This window comes from Myotis yumanensis, unplaced genomic scaffold (assembly GCF_028538775.1).
Source record: "Myotis yumanensis isolate MYYU_CA2020_CCGP unplaced genomic scaffold, mMyoYum1.0.hap1 SCAF_12, whole genome shotgun sequence".
Lineage (NCBI taxonomy): Eukaryota > Metazoa > Chordata > Mammalia > Chiroptera > Vespertilionidae > Myotis > Myotis yumanensis.
Genome location: NW_027223763.1, coordinates 9,002,312 through 9,028,380, shown reverse-complemented (window position 1 = coordinate 9,028,380; position 26,069 = coordinate 9,002,312). Strand labels below are relative to the sequence as shown.

Here is a 26,069-nt window from a genome sequence, read left to right as displayed (position 1 = left end):
CCTACACTCATCCTTGACAGCAATGGACAGCACAATGGACTTATAAGAGCTGGGTCCACTGTGATACTTTCTCATTTATAAAACAGGGCAATTATCTACCCAAGAGAGCTGTTCTGAGGGTTAAAATGAGTCATATGAAAAACTGCTAATAAAACAGTTAAGTTATTTTATACCCTGACAGAGCTTGAATTCTGACTTGCCCAATGTTAATGCTTCTTACATACTAGACCAGCGGTTCTCAACCTGTGGGTCGCGAACCCTTTGGCGGTCGAACGACCTTTTCAGGGGTCACCTAAGACCATCCTGCATATCAGATATTTACATTATGATTCATAACGGTAGCAACATTACAGTTATGAAGTAGCAACAAAAATAATTTTATGGTTGGGTCACAATATGAGGAACTGTATTTAAAGGGCAAGAAGGTTGAGAACCACTGTACTAGACAGTCCTATTTAATCAAACAATATGCTGGCTACAAAAATTCATTGGACAGATTTTCTTAAATTGCCTACTATGTATTAGGTACCATCCTAGGTGCTAGGGGGACAGGATAGGGGTAGAGAAAAAGATACCTTCCCTCAATAAATCATAAGCTATATAATACGCAAGCCATTAGCACTGTAGCAAGTACAAATTACTGATTCCAATGCTGCACTTCAATGGGGCTTTAGGTTCAGTTCTTCAGACCCATTATGTACACATTATTATCACTGTGAGCTCAAGGCAATTTGAGTAGGTAAGCTTGTGTTATGAATCTTTTTCATAAGCTACCACTATTTACTGAGCAACTACTTTGTGCTGAGTATTGTATAGGTCACATTACATAAACTTTTTCATTTAACCTCAAACAACTTTCTGAAGTATTTATTATCCACATTTTTAAATTAAGAAATCTACCACAAGGTCACACAGAAATAGTAACTAATGGAATTAAGAATCGAACAACTGATTGCCAGACACCAAGGTCTGTGCTTTTTAGCAGGAAGCATGTAGTAAAGGGGAAGGGTTATTCTATAGGACCTTCAGGTAAAGGGTTAGAATATGGAAATGTAAGTAGTGACCTGAAATAGGTAAAGAAGTGGACCTAAGGAGGTCAAGTGTAATGCCCTCAGCTGTCCCAGTTCTCTCTGCTCTCAACTACACTTTATCCCCTTTTTTAGATTTTACCCAAATATGTACCAGGTGAAGACAAGGAAGAGAAAAATGTGAAATATATATATATATAAAATAGTCTGTTTTGTGGGAAGGGGAGAAGTTGAAATTCTACAGAAAAATACTCTTTGAAATATGTTCCATGTACTTGTAACTTTGAGAAAGGAAACAAGTGGAGATTATTTTTAAAGGGAAATTTATCAGCCTTAGAAATTCCTGGAACCTTAATAATCTTGTGCTTTCGCCCCCTACAGCTGGGAAGACCTGCATCAGAGGGAGGAGCTGTCTAGTATAAGGAATCAAGACCTACAGCCTAGGTCTCAAATACTCAGTTATGCCGGATCCTCAAATTTTCCCAGGAATACACAAAACTTCTAGCACACATAAGGAAAAAAAACTGTATTTGACAAAACCCAGGTTAAACAAAATGAGCAAACTGGAAGAGATAACAAGTGAGTCAAAAGGGCTAGGAGGTTGAGGACAACAGCAAAGCAAATCTGCCTGCCATTCAAAAGAAGAGGAAGTAACATGTATAAAACATCGGAGCCAAGCTGATTCTTTCACTTTCCCTGATCCCACACCAACTATGTTAACACCAACTAATGGAAGTCAGCCCTTAAAAGGTCTTGGGATCCTTCAGTAACCCAGACATCTTGAACAAACACTGACTCTCCTATTTTACCACAAGTTCCATCCCATAACTAGTTTTCTGGTGAGGATGCAATACAAGAATCTGTTTTCAGTTTCCCCAAACAGAAATTAAAAAAATTAAAGCAACAGACTAAGCTTAAGGGTATCACTGAAAACTATGACAAAACCCCATGTAAGTACACAAAACCATGGGAAAAAAGAAGTCTGATGTTGTCTTAATATTTTCAAAGAGGTAATGGAAGGGACGCCTACAGCTACAAGCAAACATAGAATTAATATCGCTGTTGGCAACTGCAGTCTTGTTCTCATCTCTCTATACTCAAATAATTTTTAAAAATACCTATAATTATAACTCTACTTAAAAATGGTTAGTTTTACACTAGGGGTGTCAAGTAGAACACAGCTTACCAGAATTAACAGAATTATCTTGATACTTCAGAAATCATTTTATAGTTCTACAGTTAATGGTGAACTGAAAAGCTGTTAAAGAAATTAAGCCATTTAAGATTGGTTCTTCAGAGGTGTTAGAGACACTATATATAGCAAAAAAACAGTACATGCATAAACCCAATTATAGATTGGATGCACTTTTAATTTAAACTATAACTCATAAATGTATCTAGTTTAGATTGTTGGGTTTGGTATAGCTGATTTTTGTTACCCCAAAAACTTTTTAAAAGGAGTCTATCACATGTCTGCCAAAACTCAAAGTTCTAACATGACTGGTAAATGTCTTTGTCTACCTTTACCGTCAAACGTGAAATTAATTAAGAAACTGACCAATATTTCTTACTGCACTGGCATTTCAGGTAGGGGGGTAAGCAATGGGACTTGTTAAATGTCTAGTGATGAAAAGGAGCAATAGAAAGTCTCCATTGGCCCAGACAGGCTGGACTGCCTCTAAATTGTCATGACAGAGAGAGGGCGGTTGGTCAAAGGTCTGACACAGGAGAAATATCACAGGTCAAGTTTGTGGGGACAGAACTGAGAGGCGGAAACAAGCTAACTTGACAGAATAAAAACACCAGAAAAAGAAGTTCGGCTCCATCATTACTTCTCAAAACTGAATAGGTTTCTCACTCTACTTTTACAAGGATGACATGCCATACAGGAATTTTTTTTAACTTCAGAAGAAAGTTAGTTTAAGGCATGATTCCCACATACATCATAATCAAAATGTTAACAGGATCACAAACCTCCTAGAAAAAAAACTTACTAAAGGTTAATTTTAAAAATTCAATCCCCCAATTTATATCTTACATTATAAAACATATCTACATATGGGCAATTAGGTAAAGCATAAATCTTATAAGGTTATATATAGTTAATAGAAGTCAAGAGCAATGTACAAATGAGTAATTTTAACAACTGAATAAATATGAAAATATTGTTTGGTCCACATTTAATCCTAGAGTCAGACCTAATAGCCAACTCTACCAAATAGGTTGAACGACAGCAATCACAATGCAATACCATAACGCCAAAAGAGTATAAAATTAGTTATGACCAACATGGTAAGCACAAGTTTCTCAACATATTTTATATTTCAAATATATACATTTTTGCAAAATAGTGATTTATGTAGAAACAAAGCTGTTTAAAATACTATGAATGGCATAAACAAATGAAGACAGTTATTTCATAAATCTATAAAGCATAGTTAACATAGCACTAAAGAGGTCTTTCATGAACAAAACAAAATAAAAATATATGTGTATGTACCTCCATCCTTTTTCTCCAATTCATCCCTAATTAGAGGGGAAGTAAGTATCACCTTCAAAGTTAGTGTGGGCTCTTTTGTATTCCGAATTATAATAGATGCCTCATCTACACATTGTTCCACTTCATATTTCTCTTCTGTGAGTTTCTGAAAGTCACAAAGATTTCAAAACATCCAATTTAGATTAAATTTTCAAAAAATGAATGATTGTCCCTTAATTTCCAAGTGTTATTAACTACTAGTAATACTGTGCCAAGAGAGTGAATAAAGTCTTTAACTAGTTCTTTAGGGATAACATTTCTCTCTCCTTCCAACTTATCAGCAAATCCTTTCTCCATCCCTCAAAAAGCAACCACAATGTCAACTCTCTATACAATTATACACAGTATTTCAATTCATTCTTTGTAATATTTGAATGTAAAATAGCAACAGCATCATTATATTATAAACAGTAAATTACTGGTTTTTTACATTATTACAGAGAACTACTGTAGAAAAATAAATCGCTGGGAATGCTCTCTAAACCAATACATTTTTTGATAGGACAGCCTAAAAAGGAACTCCTACTTACCAGGGACTTACAAATTTAAGATTATGTAGACTTTTATATAAGATTATATAGATTTCTAAAGAGAATCAAGAATGAATAAGAATCTCTACAGTCACTAAGCAACAACAACAAAAATAGTATAAACAAGTAACTTCCCTTCTCTAACTATAGGTCTCAGAGATCATTCCCGTGAGGCCCATCACTATGGGACAAATTATCGGACACCCACAGGGAAATAAATGTATACTGCTTCTTTCAATATGCAACTATATGCAATTTAGGAACCTTCCACAAAATAATCACCAATTAGAATCACATAAGTTGTATTTAATGTATTATAATACACACACACACACACACACACATATATATATATATATATATTTTATTACACAGGACCTTTCTTGGAGGTCGAAATTTAGTACCTATTATCTGATATAAATAGGTAAATGAAAACACTACTGGGTTTCTGCTCATCATTGCACATTAAAAGAACTCAGAGCCACTTACATAAAAATAGCATTTTACCATTAAACATTTCAAAAAATGATAGAAAGTAGAAAATTCATTATCTACTTTTGAATAGAGGGAGCCAAGGAAGGGAAAGGCCACAGAGTAACTGGAAAAAACAGAACTAGAATATAAAGAAAAAGCAGAAAACTGCTCACACTCATTTTGCCACTATAAGAACATTAAAGATGTCCATCAGAGAATGAGTCAAACTAAATTTTTCAATTATTCATGCAGATCACCATAAGACAGATCCAAAGTAATAAGCATATGGTGTTAAGTTCTGGACTAGACCAGGGGTGGAGAATGCCCAGCCCGAGGGGCCGTGTAAGGCCTGAAAAATCATTTGGTCCGGCCCTGCCAAGGCATTAAGGGTGAGTTAATTAAATGTTTGACTAAATATAGCAGCTAATTTTTAAACTGATAATTATGTATGGCCTGTGGATGATGTTATAACTATCCAAATGGCCTTTAGCAGAAAAAAAAGTTCCCCACCCTTGCATTAGACTAATTATAAGTGATTTCTGGTTTGGGTCATTCTTCTCCTCCCTTCTTGCTCATGTAAGTTCTAAAATCACCTTAGGAAAAAAATGTGGAGAGAAAAGGTACAGTACAACCTCAATTAATTAAGGTACTTAGCTAACTGAAAGTTTTACTATGGTAAGTGCTTAAAAAAAGAAAAAGATTTTTAAACTCATAAAAAAATAAGATGATAAGAAATTAGTTTTCAACACAAATACCAAAAAAACAAGGGGGAAGCAGTGAGTAAAAGTAGAAATCATCCTTAAAATGATTTTCTGAAACATTAGTAATAGTAATAATAATGTGTGTGTAACTTATATGTATATATTTGGGCACATGTGTGTGAACATGTATACAATCTAATGAGAGGGATGTACAATTACATCCCCATTTTATGTGGGTACCTTTACCCAGCACCTATAGTAATGGATCTAACCATCACACAAAGCAGCTGGTTTCACCACTGGATAGCTTCATTGGCTATATTCAATTGAAATGTTTCTCATAATTTTCATTATTGGTCTTCATAGTTCAGGCCTCCTTTTTTAAAATATATTTTATTGATTTTTTACAGAGAGGAAGGGAGAGGGATAGAGAGTTAGAAACATCGATGAGAGAGAAACATCGATCAGCTGCCTCCTGCACACTTCCTACTGGGGATGTGCCCGCAACCAAGGTACATGCCCTTGACCGGAATCGAACCTGGGACCCTTCAGTCCGCAGGCCGACGCTCTATCCACTGAGTCAAACTGGTTAGGGCAGTTCAGGCCTCTTTTAACTTTCTCCAAGAAGCCCTTTATAGACCTAAAGCTATTTGAGTCTTGTTTAGTCTTCTCTTGACTAAAAAGCCCCAATCACTTTAAATCTGAACTGGTTTACACAGCCTGCCCTCTCTCTTGCTCCCTCCCTTGAACACTTGCTTGCTCAAGAAGAGCATTTTAAAACTGTGGTGCCCAGAAATAAAGACACACACACACCCTCCTCAGGAAAGGGAAAAAATGCTGTTCACACAGTTGTGGTCTGCACAGAGAAAGCTCTATTAATGCAAACTGAAGCTTGGCCCAATCTCCTGTATCTTCAATACCAGAAAAATGTGATAGACTTTCAGAGTTAAGAACTCTGATTCATTACAGCACTGGTTTCTCAAATCTTTTTCCACCCTAACACATGAGGAATATGACCACTCTCATAACAGGACTCACTAAAGGAAACGGAAAGGGGGATGAAATGGTTGAAAAAGACTTTAATATAACCACCCATTTTATTATTACTTCATTATAGATTTAAGTGTACAATATTCACTATACTAAAAGCAGAAATATAGATTAAATTTTAAAGCAATATAAAAAATAACGGAAACAAGAGGAATTTTATTAACATTCTAATGACAAAAAGTATAGTTAGCCAGAAACCCGTTATTGAGCTTTCTGTTTCTTAAAACTTTATGTATTTCCTGTTGCTTGCCACTTTCCCTCTCCAAATGATCACAAAGGGCTTTAAAAAAATTTTTTAAAGAAATAAATTTAACCCTAAAAAGACCAGAAACATTTCATCAGAATCAAAAATGGAAAAGCCAAATGTTTATACAGTCACTTAAAAAATTATGTTAAGATCTAAGAAAGAATGATAAAGCAGATGCTCCAAAAATTAATATAGGGGAATATGTCAACAAGTAATACAATTTGACTGTTAAGAATGCTAGATTTAAAAACCAGAAAGATGGTTTTGACAACTAGTTGGTGAAAATGAAAGAAAGTGATCTACTAACAAAGCGAATTAAAAAGCAAGCTTAAAATTCCTATTACTTAAAGGGGGGGGGAGCTCTTTAGAAGAAATACAAATTACTAGTAAAAACCAACGAAGAGAACATTCAACAATTCAAAGTTTGTACCTTGTAGACTGGTATATATTTATTTGACATGGATATAAGGACTAACTGATATGAAATCATCAAAAAGCCACAATCTAATAATACCACAATAACATATCTGAAACTGAAAAGTGATCATGGCTTCCCAATTAGTGATGCACTGGTCCTCAGAGTAGGTAGCAGCGTGGTCCTAGGGTTGCCTTCAGCCCTGGGGAGCTTTCAGCCTTCAGCAGCATCCTCCAGGAAGTATGCTACATTAAAATTTTCTGAATGCATCACCAGGTAAAAAAGGTTTGGAAACAAGAAATTAACAGTGACTTTGCATTAAAAGAATGAGTGGGTGACTGTTAAATTAAATGAGTCTTCGATATTAAATATTACCATCTATGCAAGTCTCCAGTTGCCTCAGCTCTTTTTTATCTTTCAATTCTTTTCTGCAATATACTAACCCTTCCAAGAGTTTCACAATGCTGAGAGACCTGGTCTGTACAACAGGAAGGCTCTCAACAAGACACACCTGAAAATTTTAAGACTGTACCTTAACAGCCATCTTAACTTGATAAATATATCCAGAGTACTCATCACCAGAAATTTGCTTTATATGTGATGGATGAGTCATTGATCCAGAGAAGCAACATTCCTTTTGTTTGTACCCTTTACTATTACCGATTTCTTGTTATTGAATTCAAGGTCACTACCTATTTTCACCTTTTTACAAATTATCCTAGAGGTGCAATTAAACTGTACTCACCTGAATCTGAATAGGAAGATTATCTTTGACTGTATTTAACAGGGTCTCTGTGGGTTTGTCTTTGCACATTAAAACCAGCTCCAAGTCCATATCATCTTTAATCAGCAAGCCTTTTGCAACCAGGCCAATTCTCATGACACCACACAATGTCCGACCACCTTGATCCCTAAAAATAAAAGTCTGAATGATTATTTTTACAACCTATTTCCTGACTAAAACTTAATCATTACTTGGTTTTCTGGCTATCCATGTGAAAGGGAGTATATAAATCCAGATATCCAAAATTCCATAAAATTAAGTCTGCAATTTAAGGCTCATATAGTATCAACCTTCCCCAAGAAATCATTAGGGAGCATATTTCAGACAAAAGATTTAAAAATTTTTCATCACATCTATATTGCTCAGGAAAATACAAAATACTGCATCTCGATCTTAAACACTTTTTCAAATTAAAAAATTCTTATTATCTTTTTATTGGTAATTAAAGAATTTGTGAGAACATGAGCACCATGGTATACTGAGAAAGCATCAGGCTGGAAATCTAAAAGTCCAGAGCTCTACTCCTAGTGATGCCTGCTGGTTCAGTATCCACAAGTGTCAAATGGCTATCGGCTAGATGAGTCTTAGCTCATCCCTTCAAGTTGTATCATTCTAGGAATCCACAAGTTTATGGAGAAAGCAGTTTAATGTGATAAAAGCAAAGAGCTGAGGAAAAAACAGACCAAAGATAATTTACCAGGATATGCATTTTGAATCCAGTAGTAAATAAAAGAACAAATACTCAAAGAACATCAAGTTGTGAGTGGTGCAAAGAATAATGTTAGCAACTATCCTTGATTTTAAGTTTTTTATGGGTTCATTTTCCTTAATCACACGTGAAACTATAACTAAGCTGAGCCAGTCATTCAACAAGTAAGCACACGTTTGAGTGTGGAAAACATACTAAAAGGAGATCCAATCACTCCTGCTCCTGAGGCTCACACTGTGTAAGTACAAAGCAGTAACCTGCTTAAAAGGGGGAAGAGAAAGTAACAACTGAGAACAAACTGCATGTCACAATTCTCCTTTATACCTCAAACAAGCCTGCATTTGAAAAACAAAAAATTGTGAATCTCAGACAAGCTGATTAATTGTTCAGGTTCACAGTGAGAGTAAAATGGCAAAGCCTGGATTCAAACTCAAGTTGGTTTATCACAACACTCAGGGTTTTTTACATTATTATAGTTGCATCCCAAGTACAGAAAAAGGAGAGGTCAAAATTTAAAAGGTTAAGCAAAGCAACCTGAAAGTCTGACTTCAGCCCAGTCTTGATTTGGTTAAAAAGTCATTCTAGCTAGAGGCAAAGAATCAGCAGAGTTGGGCAAAAGTCAGCAGAGTACAGAATGAACTGGGAAAAGGAGAAAGGAAACACATTGTGATCATTGAAACAAGACAGTAAATTATAAATAATCCAGTCACTGGTTCAGTGCCTGGCACACCTCAGAAATTCATAAATAGTAAATCAATAAAAAAACCCACAAAGAAACTTTAAGGGTGGCAAGTATAGAAAAAAATAAAATAAAAAGCATTTTAAAGCAAGTGACCCAAGTGTAGGGAATTACTTAATATTAGTAACAGTCAGGCCCTGAACGGTGTAGGTCAGTGGTTAGAGTGTCAGCCTATGTACTGAATGGTCACAGGTTTGATTCCAGTCAAGGGTACGTACCTGGGTTGCAGGTTCAATCCCTGGCCCTGATCAGTCGGGACTCATATGGGAGGCAACAATCAATGAGACTCTCAAATCCATACATTGATTTTTTTCTCCACACCCCGCCCCCCCCCGCCCCCGCCACCACCACCCATGCTTCCTTCCACTCTCTCTGAAAAATCAATGGAAAAAATATCCTTGAGGGAGGATTAATGACAACAAAAAAAGGTCAGGCCCTGGCCAGGCGGCTCAGTTGGTTGGAGTGTTGTCCAAAGGTTGTAGGTTTGATAGCTGTTCAGGCACATTCCTAGGTTGCAGGTTCTAGACCTGGTCGGAGTAAGTACAAGAAGCAACTAACAGATGTTTCTCTTTCACACTGGTGTTTCCTTCCCTCCCTCTCTCCCTCTCTCCTTCTCTCCTTCCCCCCTCCCCCCTGCCCTTCCCCTCCCCTCCCCTTCATCTAAATTAATTTAAAAAACATATCCTTGGGTAAGGATTTAAAGAAAAGAAAAAAAAGAATAATCAGTCATCTTTGATTTTTTTTTTGTCTCCCTGTCCTCTCATATTCATTCTCCCAAATCTAATAATAGTTTGTAAATTCTCTCTCAAACCATTGCCTTCAAACTAGTTTCTTTTCAGGCTCTTACTATCTTTCCCCTATACTATCTCAATAACCTTTCATTACCCTGATTGATTAACCTCTGCCATCTCCAATCTACACTGTATCCTGCAACCAGAATAAATTTCCAAAAGCACTGCACGGATGATGGCACTCTCCCTGTTACTTTCCTGGTGTCCCACTGAACACTCTGACAGCATATTGAGAGGCAATTTAAAAAACCATATAAATACCTGGTTCGAATCCTGGCTCTGCTACTTACTTTGTAACACTGGACAAATTACAAGTTACTTGACTTTTTGAGCTTACTTTCTCATTTGTAAAAAGGAAATAATACCTTCCTCTCAGACCAGTACTGAAAATATTTAATTTAATGTAATTAATGAGCCTGGAATATATTAATAGCTCAATAAATAATAACTATTAATCCTTCAACAGTCCCTACACTTTCTCATACCTAGATCTTTATTTTAAAATATATTTTTATTGATTTCAGAGAGGAAGATGGAGAGAGATAAAAACAGCAATTATGCGAGAGAATCACTGATGGACCACTTCCTGCACACACCCTACTAGGGATTGAGCCTGCAACCCGGGTATGTGTCCTGACCAGGATTTGAACCGTGACCTCTTGGTTCATAGGTCAATGCTCAACTACTAAGCCACACCAGCTGGGTGCTCATACCTACATCTTTGCTGAGATTTATTTTTTCTTCCACTTTCACTACCTGTGCCAAATCCCCACCCATCTTCTAAACCTACTGCATGCTACTTCCTTCACAAAGTTTTTTTCTGATCCCCAGAACCAGCACATAATCTCTCCCTGCTCTGTACTTTCACATTTAGTCACAGGAAATGGAAGCAAAGATGCTAAGAAGACTGGATCTGGAGTCCAACAGACTTAAGTACGAATCCTGGCAGCACCACACACACTCATTCAGTGACGTTAAGCAAGTTAAAGTTTGATAACAATACCGAGTCACTTGTTTTTAGTAAGCAAATCTGAAACAGTGAAAATATCATTAATGAAATGGTGGCAGAGGAGTATAATAATAACAGAGACTAGCAGGTTTACGACAATGTGGAAAATAATCTGGTACAGTAACTGGCATGCAATACAATGGTAGCTATTGTTAACTACCCATCATTAGTTCACTTATTAAATGCTATATCATAATTATGATATATTTGGTCTTCTCACGTAGAAGACAGCATGACTGAGCAGAAAAACTAAGTCCTAATTCAGTCCTGAAGTTAATAATGAACTTGAATATAGGAGGTATTGTAAAGCAAGCAACCCAAATGCAGGGAATTGCTGAAGAACAGAATCCTAATATTCCTAATAATACAAATAGTGGGATCTTGTGCAATTTGACTTTGAGTCAGTTTGTAAAAAGGTAAAATAAAAACTGCCAGACAAGAGAAGGCTCTTAATAACCATCAGCTAGCCCTCACCCATCTTGTGCCCTGTGTAGTGATACCTAACATATAACAGGAGCACAATACACATCTATTATCAAACACACCTTTGCTCTTGGGAGACGTGTCTGCCTCTGATTGATACAAAATAAGGACACAATCATTCTGCACAACTGGGGTTCTACCATGTGGGAAGAACCCCAGACAAATGCTCAACCTGTGACTAGTCCACAAAATGGAAAGAATTTATAATCTAGAGCATCAACATAGGGAGCTATATTTAAAAATCCAAATGAAGCACATGTGGAGCACATATCTTTTAAAAACCTTTAAAACAGTCCAGCTGGTGTGGCTCAGTGGTTGAGCATCTACCCATGAGCCAAGAGGTCCCTTGTTCGAGTCCTGGTTAGGGCATATGGCCGGGTGTGGGCTTGATCCCCTGTAGACAGCTGATCAATGTCTCTCATCTATGTTTCTATCTCTCTATCCCTCTCCCTTCTTCTCTAAAATCAATAAAAACATTAAACAGCCGAAACCGGTTTGGCTCAGTGGATAGAGCGTCAGCCTGCGGACTGAAAGGTCCCAGGTTCGATTCCGGTCAAGGGCATGTACCTGGGTTGCGGGCACATCCCCAGTAGGAGATGTGCAGGAGGCAGCTGATCGATGTTTCTCTCTCATCGATGTTTCTAACTCTCTATCTCTCTCTCTTCCTCTCTGTAAAAAATCAATAAAATATATTTTAAAAAAAAAAAAAAAAAAAAAAAAAAAAAAAACATTAAACACATCCCTTTAAAACACAGTGACCTAATCCAGGTAAGCAAAAGTTTACTAGAACACTTTCCAAAAGTCTACCCAGCCATGAGAACAAACTGAAGATGTATTAAGAAGGCATGAACTCCACTAAAAAAGGAAACCACTTAAAAGTGGTAAATATGGTGAGTTTTATCTTATATATTTTGCAATTTTAAAAAAGTTTAAAAGGGCATAACACATTCCAAAGTACAATGCAAATATGAAGTGCATGAGAATTTAACTTGAACAGGGACTGGGATATACAGAACTAGATTGTTAGATAATATTACTGACTAGAGGCCCGATGCACAAAATTTGTGCAAGAGTAGGTCTTCCTTCCCCCGGCTGCAGGCACCAGCTTCCCTCTGGCACCTGGGACCTGGGCTTCCCTACAGCCACCAGCAGGCACCTGGGACCCAGGCTTCCCTCGCAGCCCCGACTTCATCTGGAAGGACGGTAGGACATCCGGAAGGACGTCTGGTCTAATTAGCATATTATACTTTCATTATTGTAGGTTAACATGAACCCCAAATTAGAGTGACTTTTTTAAAGCCATCATATGTGAGAAAAACTGAATTGCTGCCAAGATTACAACTAGATACGATGTACATATTACCTGTAAACCGTTAACAAAGTCAAGGAATTATGTTCAACTGAAAAATGATACTAATTATCTTTGATCTGAAAATGAAAAGGTTACACTATCTTTCAATTTATCAATACTTTCCCACTGTTATCTACTTATCACATTGATTCAGAATTAAAGCTGGAAAAAAATTCTATAACCTCTATGCTCAATTTACAAGTTTTAGCCAAAGTAATGTCTTAATCCCAGTTAATACAGTAGTTAAATTAGCTTCATCTTTCAAAGTCAATCATACACTTATTTCAGTCATAATAATGCTCCAAACAATAACTCTAAGCTTTTATATGGCATAAAAATGCCATGATCTGACTCCAGTTATCAGCTTCATCTCACTAATCTCTTACTATATTTACAGCACTTCAACAATTACAGCACTCTGCTATAATTGTTGAAGGGTCTGGGTCCTGGTAGGTCTTGCATTTTACAAATATCCAGTGAGCATTTACTATATGGAAAACACTGGGAATCAACATGGTAGATACAGTTAAAAATACCTTTAAATACATTTTCCTGCATCTTTCTTCTCTACCAGGATTTTAAAATATCTGACAAATATCACATTTTATGATTTCCCCAGAAACAAAAAACACTACAATTTATGTCTGAATTTAGGAGGCTGAATCAAAACATGAAAAAGATGACATATCATAACCTCCAAAAAGAGATTTTAAAGGGCTTGGTGCACTCTCAAAAGGCATCCTGCACAGGTCCCTCTTTTTCTGGTCTAATCACTCCTCCTTTCTTGCTTTCCTTTCAAATTTAACTCAGAAAAATTCCACAAATACTTACTTCCTTATTTACAATCATATAAATAAGAAAACACAAAGGACACCATATGCCAAACGTAACCCAGTGGAATCGGACCCTGGGCTTTTCTGGGCACTACAGCAAAGTGCCGCAAAGGTTAGGCCACACTCACTTGGAATAGGTGTCTGTGGCTTCATCCTTCTTCACTTCTGTCTCCCCCTCTGTTTTTGTGCCTTTGTTTGTTTCATCCAGCCAATCTGAGACATGTTTAAGAGCACATTCAACAGTAGACACCATATTCTGAACAGCTTCAAGTTCCTCTGGAGATGGATAGATTGTTGAATGTTTCACCATAACATGGCGATCATCATTGGCAAAAGATCTAATAGATCTCTGTCAGAAGGAGAAAGAAAACAATTACCTCAATTTAAAAAAATGTTACCTGAAAAAGAAGACAAATATATTTAAGTCAAGTCATAGCATTACTTATCAAACCATTGTGAAATAGTTAATCTGAGAAAGTAAAAAATTGCTCAGGAATAAGAAGGAAAACCCATTCTACTGAACACACCAAAAAATTAGAGATCTTTCATTCGTGTTTGGTACAGTTCACCCAGGTCACACTTGGTAAGATGTATATGCTACCTTTTAGCTGAATCTGTGTTTTGAATACCACTTCAGAAAAAGTCACCCATATCACACATTATCTGCTAAAAACAGACACTTCCTAGCTTCAAGAGAGTATCTGAAAATGCAGGAAATGCATGATGATGACTCATGATACCCAGTCTCTCCTTTCCAAACTGCTGGAGATTTCTGCACCTTGAAAAACTGAGATTTTATAATACAGTAATAATACAAAATACACCATTATGTATGAACTATAGACACACTAGAATACTATTTACTGTTTGTCATTTAAAACATTGGTGCAAGGCTTTAATTCTTAAAAAAGAGTGGCAGGGGACATTCCAAATTCCAGAACAAGAAAAATACATACAGGGTGGGGCAAAGTAGGTTTACAATTGTCAGTACATGAAACAGAAATTATTCTTGAATTGTTATTTATTAATTATTGTATTATTTTCCATATGAACAGTTGTAAACCTACTTTTGCCCCACCTTATATTGCTAAAGAAATCAACTTCCCAAACTAATTTACATATGTATTACATTCTCAATCAAAATACCCTAAGGATAGTGTATTAATACTGAACATAATTTTATAGCTCTTTTGAGGAGGGAAAAAGAAAAATCAATGAAAGTAAGAAATATTCTACAAAAATAGATGGGTGGTGCCATTGTGCTAAAACAAAATATCAAAAACTTAAAAAGCAATAATTAAAATGACTGGTCCAGAAATCAGTGATACTGATTAAAGCCTAGAAATAGGATGAATTTCATGAGAATATAATAGAGTAGATCCTTCACACTCATAAGTCACATATCAAAAACCTTGAATATTTCCAAATTTACAAATACCATGAAGACACTTGTACCAATGCAAAGCAAAATGAACCAGGATAACTTGCTGAGTTTTCATAAAGCCAAAAGTATTCTTTTTTTTTTTTTTTTTTTAAGGATGGCTACAGTGTCTTTACTTACACAAAATTATGCACTAGTAGGTGGCAAATATTTGCTTTAAAGTCTTTGCCTCAAAATAAAAGATTCACAATTTTGTCAGTGTTCTTTGCTTTGTTTTTATATCAATATTTTAAAAATCTATTAATTTGAACAAATTAATCTATTAAAATACTACAGTATAATTATTTCCTATAAAATGCAGCAACTATAACTAAAAAAGTCAGTAATCCTTTGAAACCCTGCTATCAAATTTAAAAAGGACTAAAAGCAATCACAGAAGCTTTCTTTGTTCTAGATAAAAAAATCTTATCTAGATGTCTTTCTTACTCAAAGTCCACAACCAGTCTCCAACTAGAGTTTCTTTTGCCACAAACTTTTTAATCACTTCATGAGATTTACTCATATATCCCAAAAGAGCCATATAACGAATTAGAAAATGCTAGGTTGTTCTAGGGATTATAATTTAGTTGAGTTGCTCTTTAGAGAAGAAATCCTATTAAAATATTTTTGTTCTAAAACCATAAAAATACTAGAGGAATCCACAGGCAGTGAAATCGCAAACATATGCCGAAGGAATTTCTTCTCTGATAATGCTCCTAGGGCAATGGAAACTAAAGAGAAAATAAACAAATGGGACTACATCAAAATAAAAAGCTTTTGCACAGCAAAGGAAACCATCAACAAAACAACAAGAAGACCCACTGCATGGGAGAACATATTTGCCAATGATATCACTGATAAGGGTTTAATCTCCAACATTTACAGGGATCTCATGAAACTTAACAATAGGAAGATAAACAATCCAATCAAAAAATGGGCAAGGGACCTAGATAGACACTTCGAAAGAGGACATACAGAAGGCCGAAAGACATATGAAAACATGCTCAAAGTCACTAATGATACGAGAGATGCAAATCAAAACGACAATGCGTTATCATCTCACACCTGTCAGAATGGCTATCATCAACAAATCAACAAACAACAAGTGTTGGAGAGGATGTGGAGAAAAAGGAACACTCGCACACTGCTGGTGGGAATGCAGACTGGTGCAGCCACTGTGGAGAACGGTATGGAGTTTCCTCAAAAAACTAAAAATGGAACTCCCATTTGACCCAGTGATCCCACTTCTAGGAATATATCCCAAGAAACCAGAAACACCAATCAGAAAGGATATATGCACCCCTATGTTCATAGCAGCACAATTCACCATAGCTAAGATTTGGAAACAGCCTAAGTGCCCATCAGCAGATGAGTGGATTAGAAAACTGTGGCACATCTACACAATGGAATACTACCCCGCGGTAAAAAAGAAGGAATTCTTGCCTTTTGCAACAGCAGGGATGGAACTGGAGAGCATTATGCTAAGTGAAATAAGCCAGTCAGAGAAAGATAAATACCACATGATCTCACTCATTTGTGGATTATAGAGAACAATATAGACTGATAAACAGGGACAGATCCAAAGATAGAGAAACAGCGATCAGACTATCACTCCCCAGAGGGAAAGTAGGGGAGGGAGGGGGTAAGGGGAAGAGATCAACCAAAGCACTTGTATGCATGCATATAAGCCAAACTAATGGACATGGACAACATGGGGATGAGAACATGAGTGGTGGTGGTGGTGGTGGTGGTGGTGGTGGTGGTGGTGGTGGTGGTGGTGGGGAGGGGTTAATGGGGGGGATCAGGACACATTTGTAATACCTTAACTAATAAAGAATTTTTAAAAAAATATATTTTTGTTCTGGATGATAGGAAAAAAAAAAACACCAACTTTGGATTTTCTCCATCATTTAGTTTTATGATGATTTACTAAATTACTTAGATTTCTCAGTCCTACACACTGGCCTCACCATAGTAGAATTAGATTGCTATGTAATACAAGCCCTTGGTGTCTCTCTCAAAAATAACACAGACTGCCCATGTTAAGTCCAAGAGCCAACAGGACGTAATAGGGCAAACATCATAAAACAATGGTGAAAGAAAGAGTTCAACAATATGACAAAAAAAAATATTGGAGGGTGATCTTATTTATCCAAATAAACTCCAATAGATTTTTAAAGTATTAAAAAATTAAATTGAAAGAACTATGCAGAAATAGAAAGTTCTCATTAAAATCTGAGATATAACAAGAGAAGAAATTGAAAACGACCTACCAACCAATTAAATTACATAAAAACACAAATTTCTACACCAGAAAATCAAAGCTAAATTTAAAATAAACTAGAAAAGAAATTTTCATAAACTAGGACCAATCTATCTATATAAAAGCCTAAGCAACTATCGCAATCAAACGGACAACCGAACAGGCGAACAGGCTGCGTGGGGCGACCAGGCTGGCAGGGGGTTAGTGAGGGACAACCAAACAACCAAGCAGCAGGCTGTGTGGGGCGACCAGGCTGGCAGGGGAGACAGTTGGGGGCAACCAGGCTGGGGGGGGGGGGGGGGGGGGCGGCAGTTGGGGGAGATCAGGCTGGCAGGCAGAGGCAGTTAGGGGTGATCAGGTTGGCAGGGGGGCATTTAAGGGTGACCAGGCCAAGCAGGAGGGACAGTGAGGGGCAATCAGGCTGTCAGGCACTGATGGTTAGAAGTGATGAGGCTGGCGGAGGGGGGGGGAGGGGGGGGACGACAGTTAGGGGCAATCAGGCAGGCAGGCAGGTAAGCAGTTAGGAGCCAGTGGTCCAGGATTGTGAGAGGGATGCCAGATTGGAGAGGGTGCAGGCTGGGTTGAGGGGAACCCCACCCCCGTACACAAATTTTGTGCACCAGGACTCTAGTAATATATATATAAAGCATTTCTTTAAACTGTAAGAATATCAAGACCATAATAGATAAATGAGCTGAAGTGTTGAATAATTCACATGGGAGGAAACACAAGTCAGTGTCATTTTTTACATATCACCATAAAACTCAGGACAGAGAAAATCCCAAATCAACATATTCCCCACCATCCAGAACTAAAATATTAGAATTTCTTCTCTAAAGAGCAATTCAACTAAGTTATAATTCCTACAACTTTTTAAAAAATCAAACAACACTTAAAGAAACACTATCAGATTTACTAAACAATGTATTTCAAACATACTGATGATTAATATTTTGGTGTTTTTTCCCCACTTATCTTTTTTAAACCTTTTTTCAGTTATATACTAAAGGGAAAAAATTCACACATTCTCCTGAAACAAAATACTAGGCAGAAATAATCCAACACATTTTGCCAATTAAAAAACTAGGCACCAGAGGTTATGACCTCATCTAACATCTCAAATTCAAAAGAATGAACTTTCCACAGAAAACAAGATTTCCTTGATATTCAGTTCAGTGTCCCCAATACAGTTAACACTTGACCTTAACATTTTAAAAGCATGTGGGAAAAGGTGGCTTTTCAAGTTAAATACACATTTTATACACAAATTTTTTTTTTTATTTCCATGGGGTAAAACAACTGAATTCAAAGAAAATTACACAACTTCAAGTTCAAGGTCACATCAGCCATTGGTATATTTGCTGATGCCAGTTTTATTAGAAAATATTATTTATGAACATTCCCTCCTTTGTACTTAATAATTTATGGTCTGCAGGCTCATGGGGCTCCATCTTGTGGTTTAAAGGGCTCATAATAAATCTGAACTCATTTCTTTGCCTAAATGGTAGAGTGCCTTCTTTATCTGATGCACTAGAGCCAAAAATTAACACCATTGTTTTTCACTTACCCTCCTGTTAACACTTGCAATTTTAAACTATTGGCATCTTTTGTAACTTAAGAGACATAAATAATAACCTACCATGGTTTCCTACAGTGTTTTAGCTTCTTTTTCCGATCCTTTCCCCTCTTTCTTGTTGTCTTCACCAGACACTGTTTTATGTGACAGTACCTCCTCATAAGCCTGAGTCCCCTGACAACTCAGAGTCAATACGGCAAAGGTTTGAAGACTGCTCTCTGAATTACACCTGCAAGAGAAAATAAAACCAACTTCTCAAAAACGCTTATTTACTATCAGTTTCATATCTAAGTGTGGAGCCTATAAGCATGTTATTGACCAAAAGGAACAATCTTTACAACAGCAACTACCTCATTTCAAACAAAAAGCTAAAACAGGCTTTGAAGGCCTGGGCCCATGAAAAAGTGAATCTAAGTCAGTGGTTGGCAAACTGCGGCTCGTGAGCCACATGCGGCTCTTTGGCTCCTTGAGTGTGACTCTTCCACAAAATACCGACTTCTGTACATGGGCCACGAAGTTTTAATCGCACTGTACGTGCACACCTGCACGTGGTATTTTGTGGAAGAGCCACACTCAAGGGGCCAAAGAGCCGCATGTGGCTCGAGAGCCGCAGTTTGCCGACCACTGGTCTAAGTGATATGGCCAGAAAAGCAACCCCTTCCTGGTAGTCACAATGTGGCTGGCAGCTAGCTGATTTGCTCTCAATGAGATAAAGATATTAACAAACATAGTACCACCACCTAAAATAAGTAATGAGTACTATTGTTGGCAACAATGTTGCAATTAACCTTGAGATTTTTCTATTGGACACTGGCATTAATCAGACCTATCCAAAAAGTAGATAAGACACCTGAAAATATACCACCACCAATTGTAACCATGAGCCTTTTCAATTTGATAGAACCACTAGAGGCCCCTGGTGTGTGTGTGTTTGGGGGGTCCCCTCAGCCGAGCCTGCACCCTCTCCAATCCGGAACCCCTAGGGGGATGCCCAACTGCCGGGATTGGGCCTAAACTGGCAGTCGGACATCCCTCTCACAATCCTGGAATGCTGGCTCCAAATTGCTCACCTGCCTGCCTGCCTGGTCGCCCCTAACTGACCCCCCGGCCAGCCTGGTCACCCCCAACTGCCCCCCCCCCCTCGCCGGCCTGGTCGCCCCTCACTGCCTCCCCTGCCAGCCTGGTTGCCCCCAACTGCACCCCCCCCCCCCCACTGACCTGGTTGCTCCTCACGCCCCCCCCCCCCAGCCCCCACCCGCCGGCCTGGGCACCCCACATAGTCTGCTTGTTCAGTCATTTGGTCGTCCCTCACTAACCCCCCTATTGGCCTGGTCATAGGCAGCCATCTTGTGAGGGTATGATGGTCGATTTGCATATTATCTCTTTATTATATAGGAGGATGAGATAGGCAGCATATGTTGGCACAATGTTTTTCCTTTAATCATGTTTAGGCCAAAAATTTGGAATTTTTTTTTTTGGCTCTGTACTCCTGAGAAATTCTACTTCCCCCTCACCCTATTATGCACTGATATATGAGACTCCTGAATATCTGCTAAATCCTGTCTTCATTACCCATGGATGAATCTAGCCAGGATCCCACTGTATATTTCTGCCCAGAGGCCTCATCATCCCTTTGTTTCACCTTTAGGAGATTTTATTCCACACAGTGTAAAAATTAACTCTTCTGAGCACTGATGAAATGCTTATATATTATAAGCCAGATACTTAAAAAAACACACAAAAAGCTAGAGAGTGACTATCAGAATAGAACACATGCTTTAACTATGTAGATATCAGGAGTAACTTACATACCACATAATACATAAACTCACAAAGAAATAGCTTTGACTTTATTTCAATATCTTTTAATTTCTTTTAAATAAAGAACCCCCCTTATTCTTCTTTTTGTAAGTTTCCTAATATAGTCCACCAATTACTCCCTTACAGAAAAATACCCTTTTTTAATTTGGACGGACCAGGAAAGTTACACGTTTGACATCTAACTCTCCCAAATACAAATGAAAAAAAAAAAAGACCCATGATTATAATCAAACTAGAGGCCCAATGCACAAAAATCTGTGCAAGAGTAGGCCTTCCTTCCCTCAGCTGCCGGCACCTGCTTCCCTCTGGAACCCAGGACCTGGGCTTCCCTCGCAGTCCCGGCTTCATCTGGAAAGTTGTCCAGAAGGACGTCGGTCTAATTAGCATATTATGCTTTTATTATTATAGATGATACTCAGCTGTGACCTACGTGCAAAACTATTCATATCCTGTAATCAACTTCCCTGACTCTGGTTTACAAAACCCACCAGAAATAAGCTAGTGAGGCTTGACTAAAACAAAAAGGTTATGTAAGTGAACTAACAAATGAAACTTACTTTGATTATGTATACATATCACTTTAAGGTACAGCAGGAACATGCACATGCTGCAATTCACAGGGTCCTTTTATACAACAAAGAAACTAAAACTTGATCCCATGATAAGACTTGATCCCATGATAAGACATCTCAAAGATTCTTTTGTCACTAAAATCATAACTTCTGCAGAAAGATCGTACTACACAATTTAGAGTCTTTGGCATTTCCTATTCCCAACCCTACTCCATGCTAGAGGACTCAATACTTAGCTGTGAATCCAGCAGCCAAAAAAGAATGCTATGTGCTCAATTGAGAACTGAAAACAAAGTCCACACAAGCTCTACTCTGTAAAAAGGTAAAGGCAATAAATCAATCAACCATATCAAGAAAGTAGACTGACAGTAGAAAAAGCAGGAAGAATGCTAAGAAAACGCTGAGATAGGTTGTGGATGGCCAATATAAAAGTACGGCACTCCTCAGTCATTTAGCACAGAGATGAACCACCCTACACATGCATCAAGAAGTTCTGGGAACCTCAGGGTGTTATATAGCATAGTGCAGGAATTCATGATAAAAGCAGTGTATCTCAGAATCATATTTTGTTGGTGCTGTAAAAAGAACTAGGAAATCATCTGGCCCAATTCCACCTGCCCTCAGTTTACAAATGAACTACAATCAGAGACATTAAGGTCACACAACTAATCAGGAATAAAGCCTGGTCCAGCACCTAAATAAAGCCCAATGCTTTTTTCCTACTGTATCAATCTGAGAAAAAAAAGTTAAATTATATACGGTAGGGGTAGACTGTAAGCAGATGGGAAGAAACTGCAACACATTTTTAAAGAGTTTCTCTCTTTTTTTTTTTATTGTTTAAAGTATTACATGTCTCCTTTTCCCGCCGATCCCATCCCCGAGGGCAGGCCCCCACCACCCCAGTAAAGAGTTTCTCTTTTTTAAAATGGATAAAATTATCACCTTCAAATAAAAAAACTAAACTTTGCTATTTAATAGCTCTTGTGACCTTGGAAAATTATGACTCAGGAAATCACTTAATTTACTTGGGTCTCAATTTCCTCTATTTATTCCACTACTGATAGCTAACATTTATGGAACTCATATTCTGTATCAGGCACTGTTCTAAGAGCTTTTCATGTATTATCTCATTTAATCCTTACAACAATCTCAACAACTGTCTCTAATACATCAAGGAAACTACAGCATAAAGAGGTCATATAACCTAATTAAAATCACAAAGCAAAAGTATACAGTAGAGCCAAGATTCAAACCTAGACAATCCCTTTCAATAATAATTTGGCTCTAAAGACACTCACACTTGTTAGAGGATAAATGTTAGCTATTTCAAAAAATATTGCTATGTAATTACAAAGGCCATATAGCTGCACAGCACACACAGGCTTTGGAGTCAGACATCCCTAGATTCAAGTACAAGCATACCTCATTTTACTGTACTTCGCTTTATTGCTCTTCACAGATGTTGCCATTTTAAAAATCTGAAGGTAAGATCCTCCATCAGCACAAAGATTGTAACTCACTTTATTGTGACACTCACTTTACTGCAGTGGTTTGGAATTGAATCTGCAATATCTGAGGTATGCCTATACCAGCTTTGCCACTCCACTTCTTTGAGCCAGAGCTTTCTCACCTGTGCAGTGAGGTGAATGGTATCTACTTCAAACTAAATGAGATTGGTCATAAAAATACATAAAAGTATCTGCCAAATAGTGTACACTCAATAAATGGCTTCAGGGGAGAAAAAACCCCTCAAATATCAAATAAAGTATTTTATTTATACATCAGAAACAGCTGAAAAACACCTTAGAAAAATATTAGCTGTGCTCCACCTGTTAAATAAGAGCACTTTATACAGCATGTTGAATGTATATGTATAGGCATGTGTGTACATGTGTATGATTTCTTTATCAAGTACTGTTTTCTTAATAAACATTTTTTAAGAACAGGTTTACAGAAAAAAATGAGTGCAAAGTAGAGAGAACCCCATGTTCCCCTTCTCTCCACCACACAAACACTTTCCCTATTATTAATATCTTGCATTCGTGTGGTCCATCTTACCTAATAATAGACAAACATGTAAATTGACCGTCCCTCCACTACACTCAACAGCCAATCAGGAGAGTATGCAAATTAACCCAACGAAGATGGCAGTTAATTTGCATACGTAGGCACGAAGCGGCAGAGTGAAGACTGAAGGCTCCGGCTGGAGCAGCGAAGGCCTGGGTCCCAGGTGCTGGAGGAAAACCGGTACCGGCAGCCAGGGGAAGGGAAGGCCTATTGCACAAATCTCTTCGTGCAATGGGCCTCTAGTTTATAATTAACGGACCAATGTTAATCCAATATCAACTAAAATCCATAGTTTGCTTGGGGTTCATGCTTTGTGCTACACATTATATAGTTTTGACAAATGCTTAAGGACATGTATCCACCATTACTGAATCATACAGAACAGTTTCGTGGCCCTAAAAAATCCTGTGCTCCACCTATTCAACCCTCTCTCTTCCAAAAATCATATAGCTGAAGTATGCAGTCTTTTCAGATTGGCTTTTTACACTTAGCAATATGCATTTAAGATCCCTCCGAGTCACTTTTTGAAATCACTGAATAATAGTCCATTGTCTGGATGTACCACAGTTTGTTTATCCATTCATCTACTGAAGGGCATCTTGTTGCTTCCAAGTTTTGGCAGTTATGAATAAAACTGCTATTAATATTCGTGCGCAGGTTTTTGTGTAGACATAAGTTTTCAACCCATTTGGGCATGAACACGGGATCATATGGTAAGACTATGTTTAGCTTTGTAAGAAACTTCCAGACTGTCTTTCATCCAAAATGGCTATGCTAGTTTGCATTCCCACCAGCAATGAATGAGAGTTCCTGTTGCTCCACATCCTCACAGCATATGGTGGTGTCAAAGTTTTGGACTTGAGTCATTATAATAGATGTGTAACGGTATCTCATTGTTGTTTTAATTTGAAATTCCCTGATGACAGATAATGTGGAGCATCTTTTCATACGCCTATTTGCCATCTGCATATCTCCTCTGGTGAGGTATCTGTTCACATCTTCTACACATTTTAATTGGGTTGTCTGTTTTCTTGCTGTTTAGTTTTAAGAATTCTTTGAATACTTTGGATACCAGTCCTTTATCAGATACGTGTTTTGCAAAGATTTTTCTCCCTATCTCTGACTTGTCTTGTCATCCTCTTAACAGTGTCTCTCATCTTTAAGAGAGCAAAAGTTTTAAATTTTAATGAGTTCCAACTTATCAACTTTTTTTTTATGGATCACACTTTTGCTAGTGTTGTATGTCTTTTGTAACTTACCTTAAAAGGTGAAAGGTTTTAGATGTCAGGCTACCCAGAATGCAAAGCTAGGTTTTTGTATGTATGAACATTAGACCCTTTTCCTAGGAGCAAATCTCAAAACTGAAGAATGACTATGCTCTCTACCGTCAAACTATAAAACTTAGTCAAATATTTGGTAATTTTTCTGAAATGCAATTAAAAGAAAATATTTTAAATTAAGGCAAGAAATTATTTAAATATATTTACCTTCTTGAAAGATTCCATGTAATGTACAGAATTCAGGAAATTGCTTACTCTCAAAATAGTAACAATAGAAAACTTTACATTTTGTTAATACTAACATATGCAACTTCACCAAAAGAAGTTATGTAAAAATAAAATATCCAGGCTCTACTTCTCCATTATGAAAAAACAATCACATTTCTACTATATTAAAGATGAACAAGATAAAATTAGAAAAAGACACCTCACTGATATGACAAGAGGCTCACTTTAAATTATGTGAGATTTATAAGTACACTAGAGGCCCGGTGTACGGATTCGTGCACCAGTGGGGTCCCTAGCTCTGGCATGTGCCCTCTCACAATCCAGGTTCCCCTCAGAGGATGTCAGATATCTGGTTTTGGCCTGATCCCCACAGGCCCAATCCAGAGAGGAGGGAGCCCGATCCCCACAGGCCCGATCCAGACAGGTGGGAGCCCAATCCTGTGCATTGACTGTCTGTCCCCTTGTGGTCAGTGCGCGTCATAGCAACCAGTTGACCAGTTGTTGTCACTTAGGCTTTTATATATATAGATACTAATTAATTGCCTATTCTGGATCTAGCACTATGCCTTGGTAGTACATGGGATACAAAGATGGGTCAATTCAGACACACTAAGAGAAGAGCAAATACTACATGTAAATTCAGTACTCCCCTCTACATGGTGGCATTCAGTTTCTGTTGTAAACTAATGTGAAGAACATTGAATTTCATTATTTTCCTCTGGAAATTTCCTTTTATTTTCTATATTTAAAAAAGCACAGGAGTAGACTAAACTGAAAAACCTATCCACTACACATGCCCAGGCCAAAAATCCAGCTATTCATCCCTACCCCAAAAGATACAGTGATGGACAAGTGCAATCTCACCACACCACCAGCAGCATTGCAACACTGGGCTTGGGGCAAAAGGTCCTTTTCTCAATTAACAGCTTAAACAAGGGAGGAACAATGGCTGCAATCCTGATATGAAATGCACTGTACGAACTGGCTAAGTAGAACCAGAATGCTTTTTAAATACTTACTGTCAGTGAGCAAAATGGAAAAGATGTTATCAAGTCACCAATCAAAGAAAGTGGTAACAGGAAAACACATCTCACTGAAATAAAGGGACACTAACTCTTCCCAATTCCTAACAGAACAGCTGTATATCAGCCAGCTAGAT

At 37.6% G+C, this 26,069-nt stretch overlaps 1 protein-coding gene across 4 annotated transcripts in view; it reads right to left on the bottom strand.

The window, feature by feature from the left end:
- Positions 1–26,069, bottom strand: part of STRBP (spermatid perinuclear RNA binding protein) — a 132,927-nt gene that overhangs the window by 44,523 nt on the left and 62,335 nt on the right. For all 4 annotated transcript variants that reach the window (XM_070430722.1, XM_070430723.1, XM_070430724.1 and 1 more), the window contains exons 2-5: positions 19,006–19,171; positions 13,812–14,032; positions 7,730–7,895; positions 3,529–3,673 (exon numbers count right to left, since the gene is read on the bottom strand). In XM_070430722.1, the coding sequence (XP_070286823.1) occupies positions 3,529–3,673; positions 7,730–7,895; positions 13,812–14,032; positions 19,006–19,008 (535 nt within the window). In that variant the 5' untranslated portion in view covers positions 19,009–19,171. The remainder of the gene's footprint in view (positions 1–3,528; positions 3,674–7,729; positions 7,896–13,811; positions 14,033–19,005; positions 19,172–26,069) is intronic.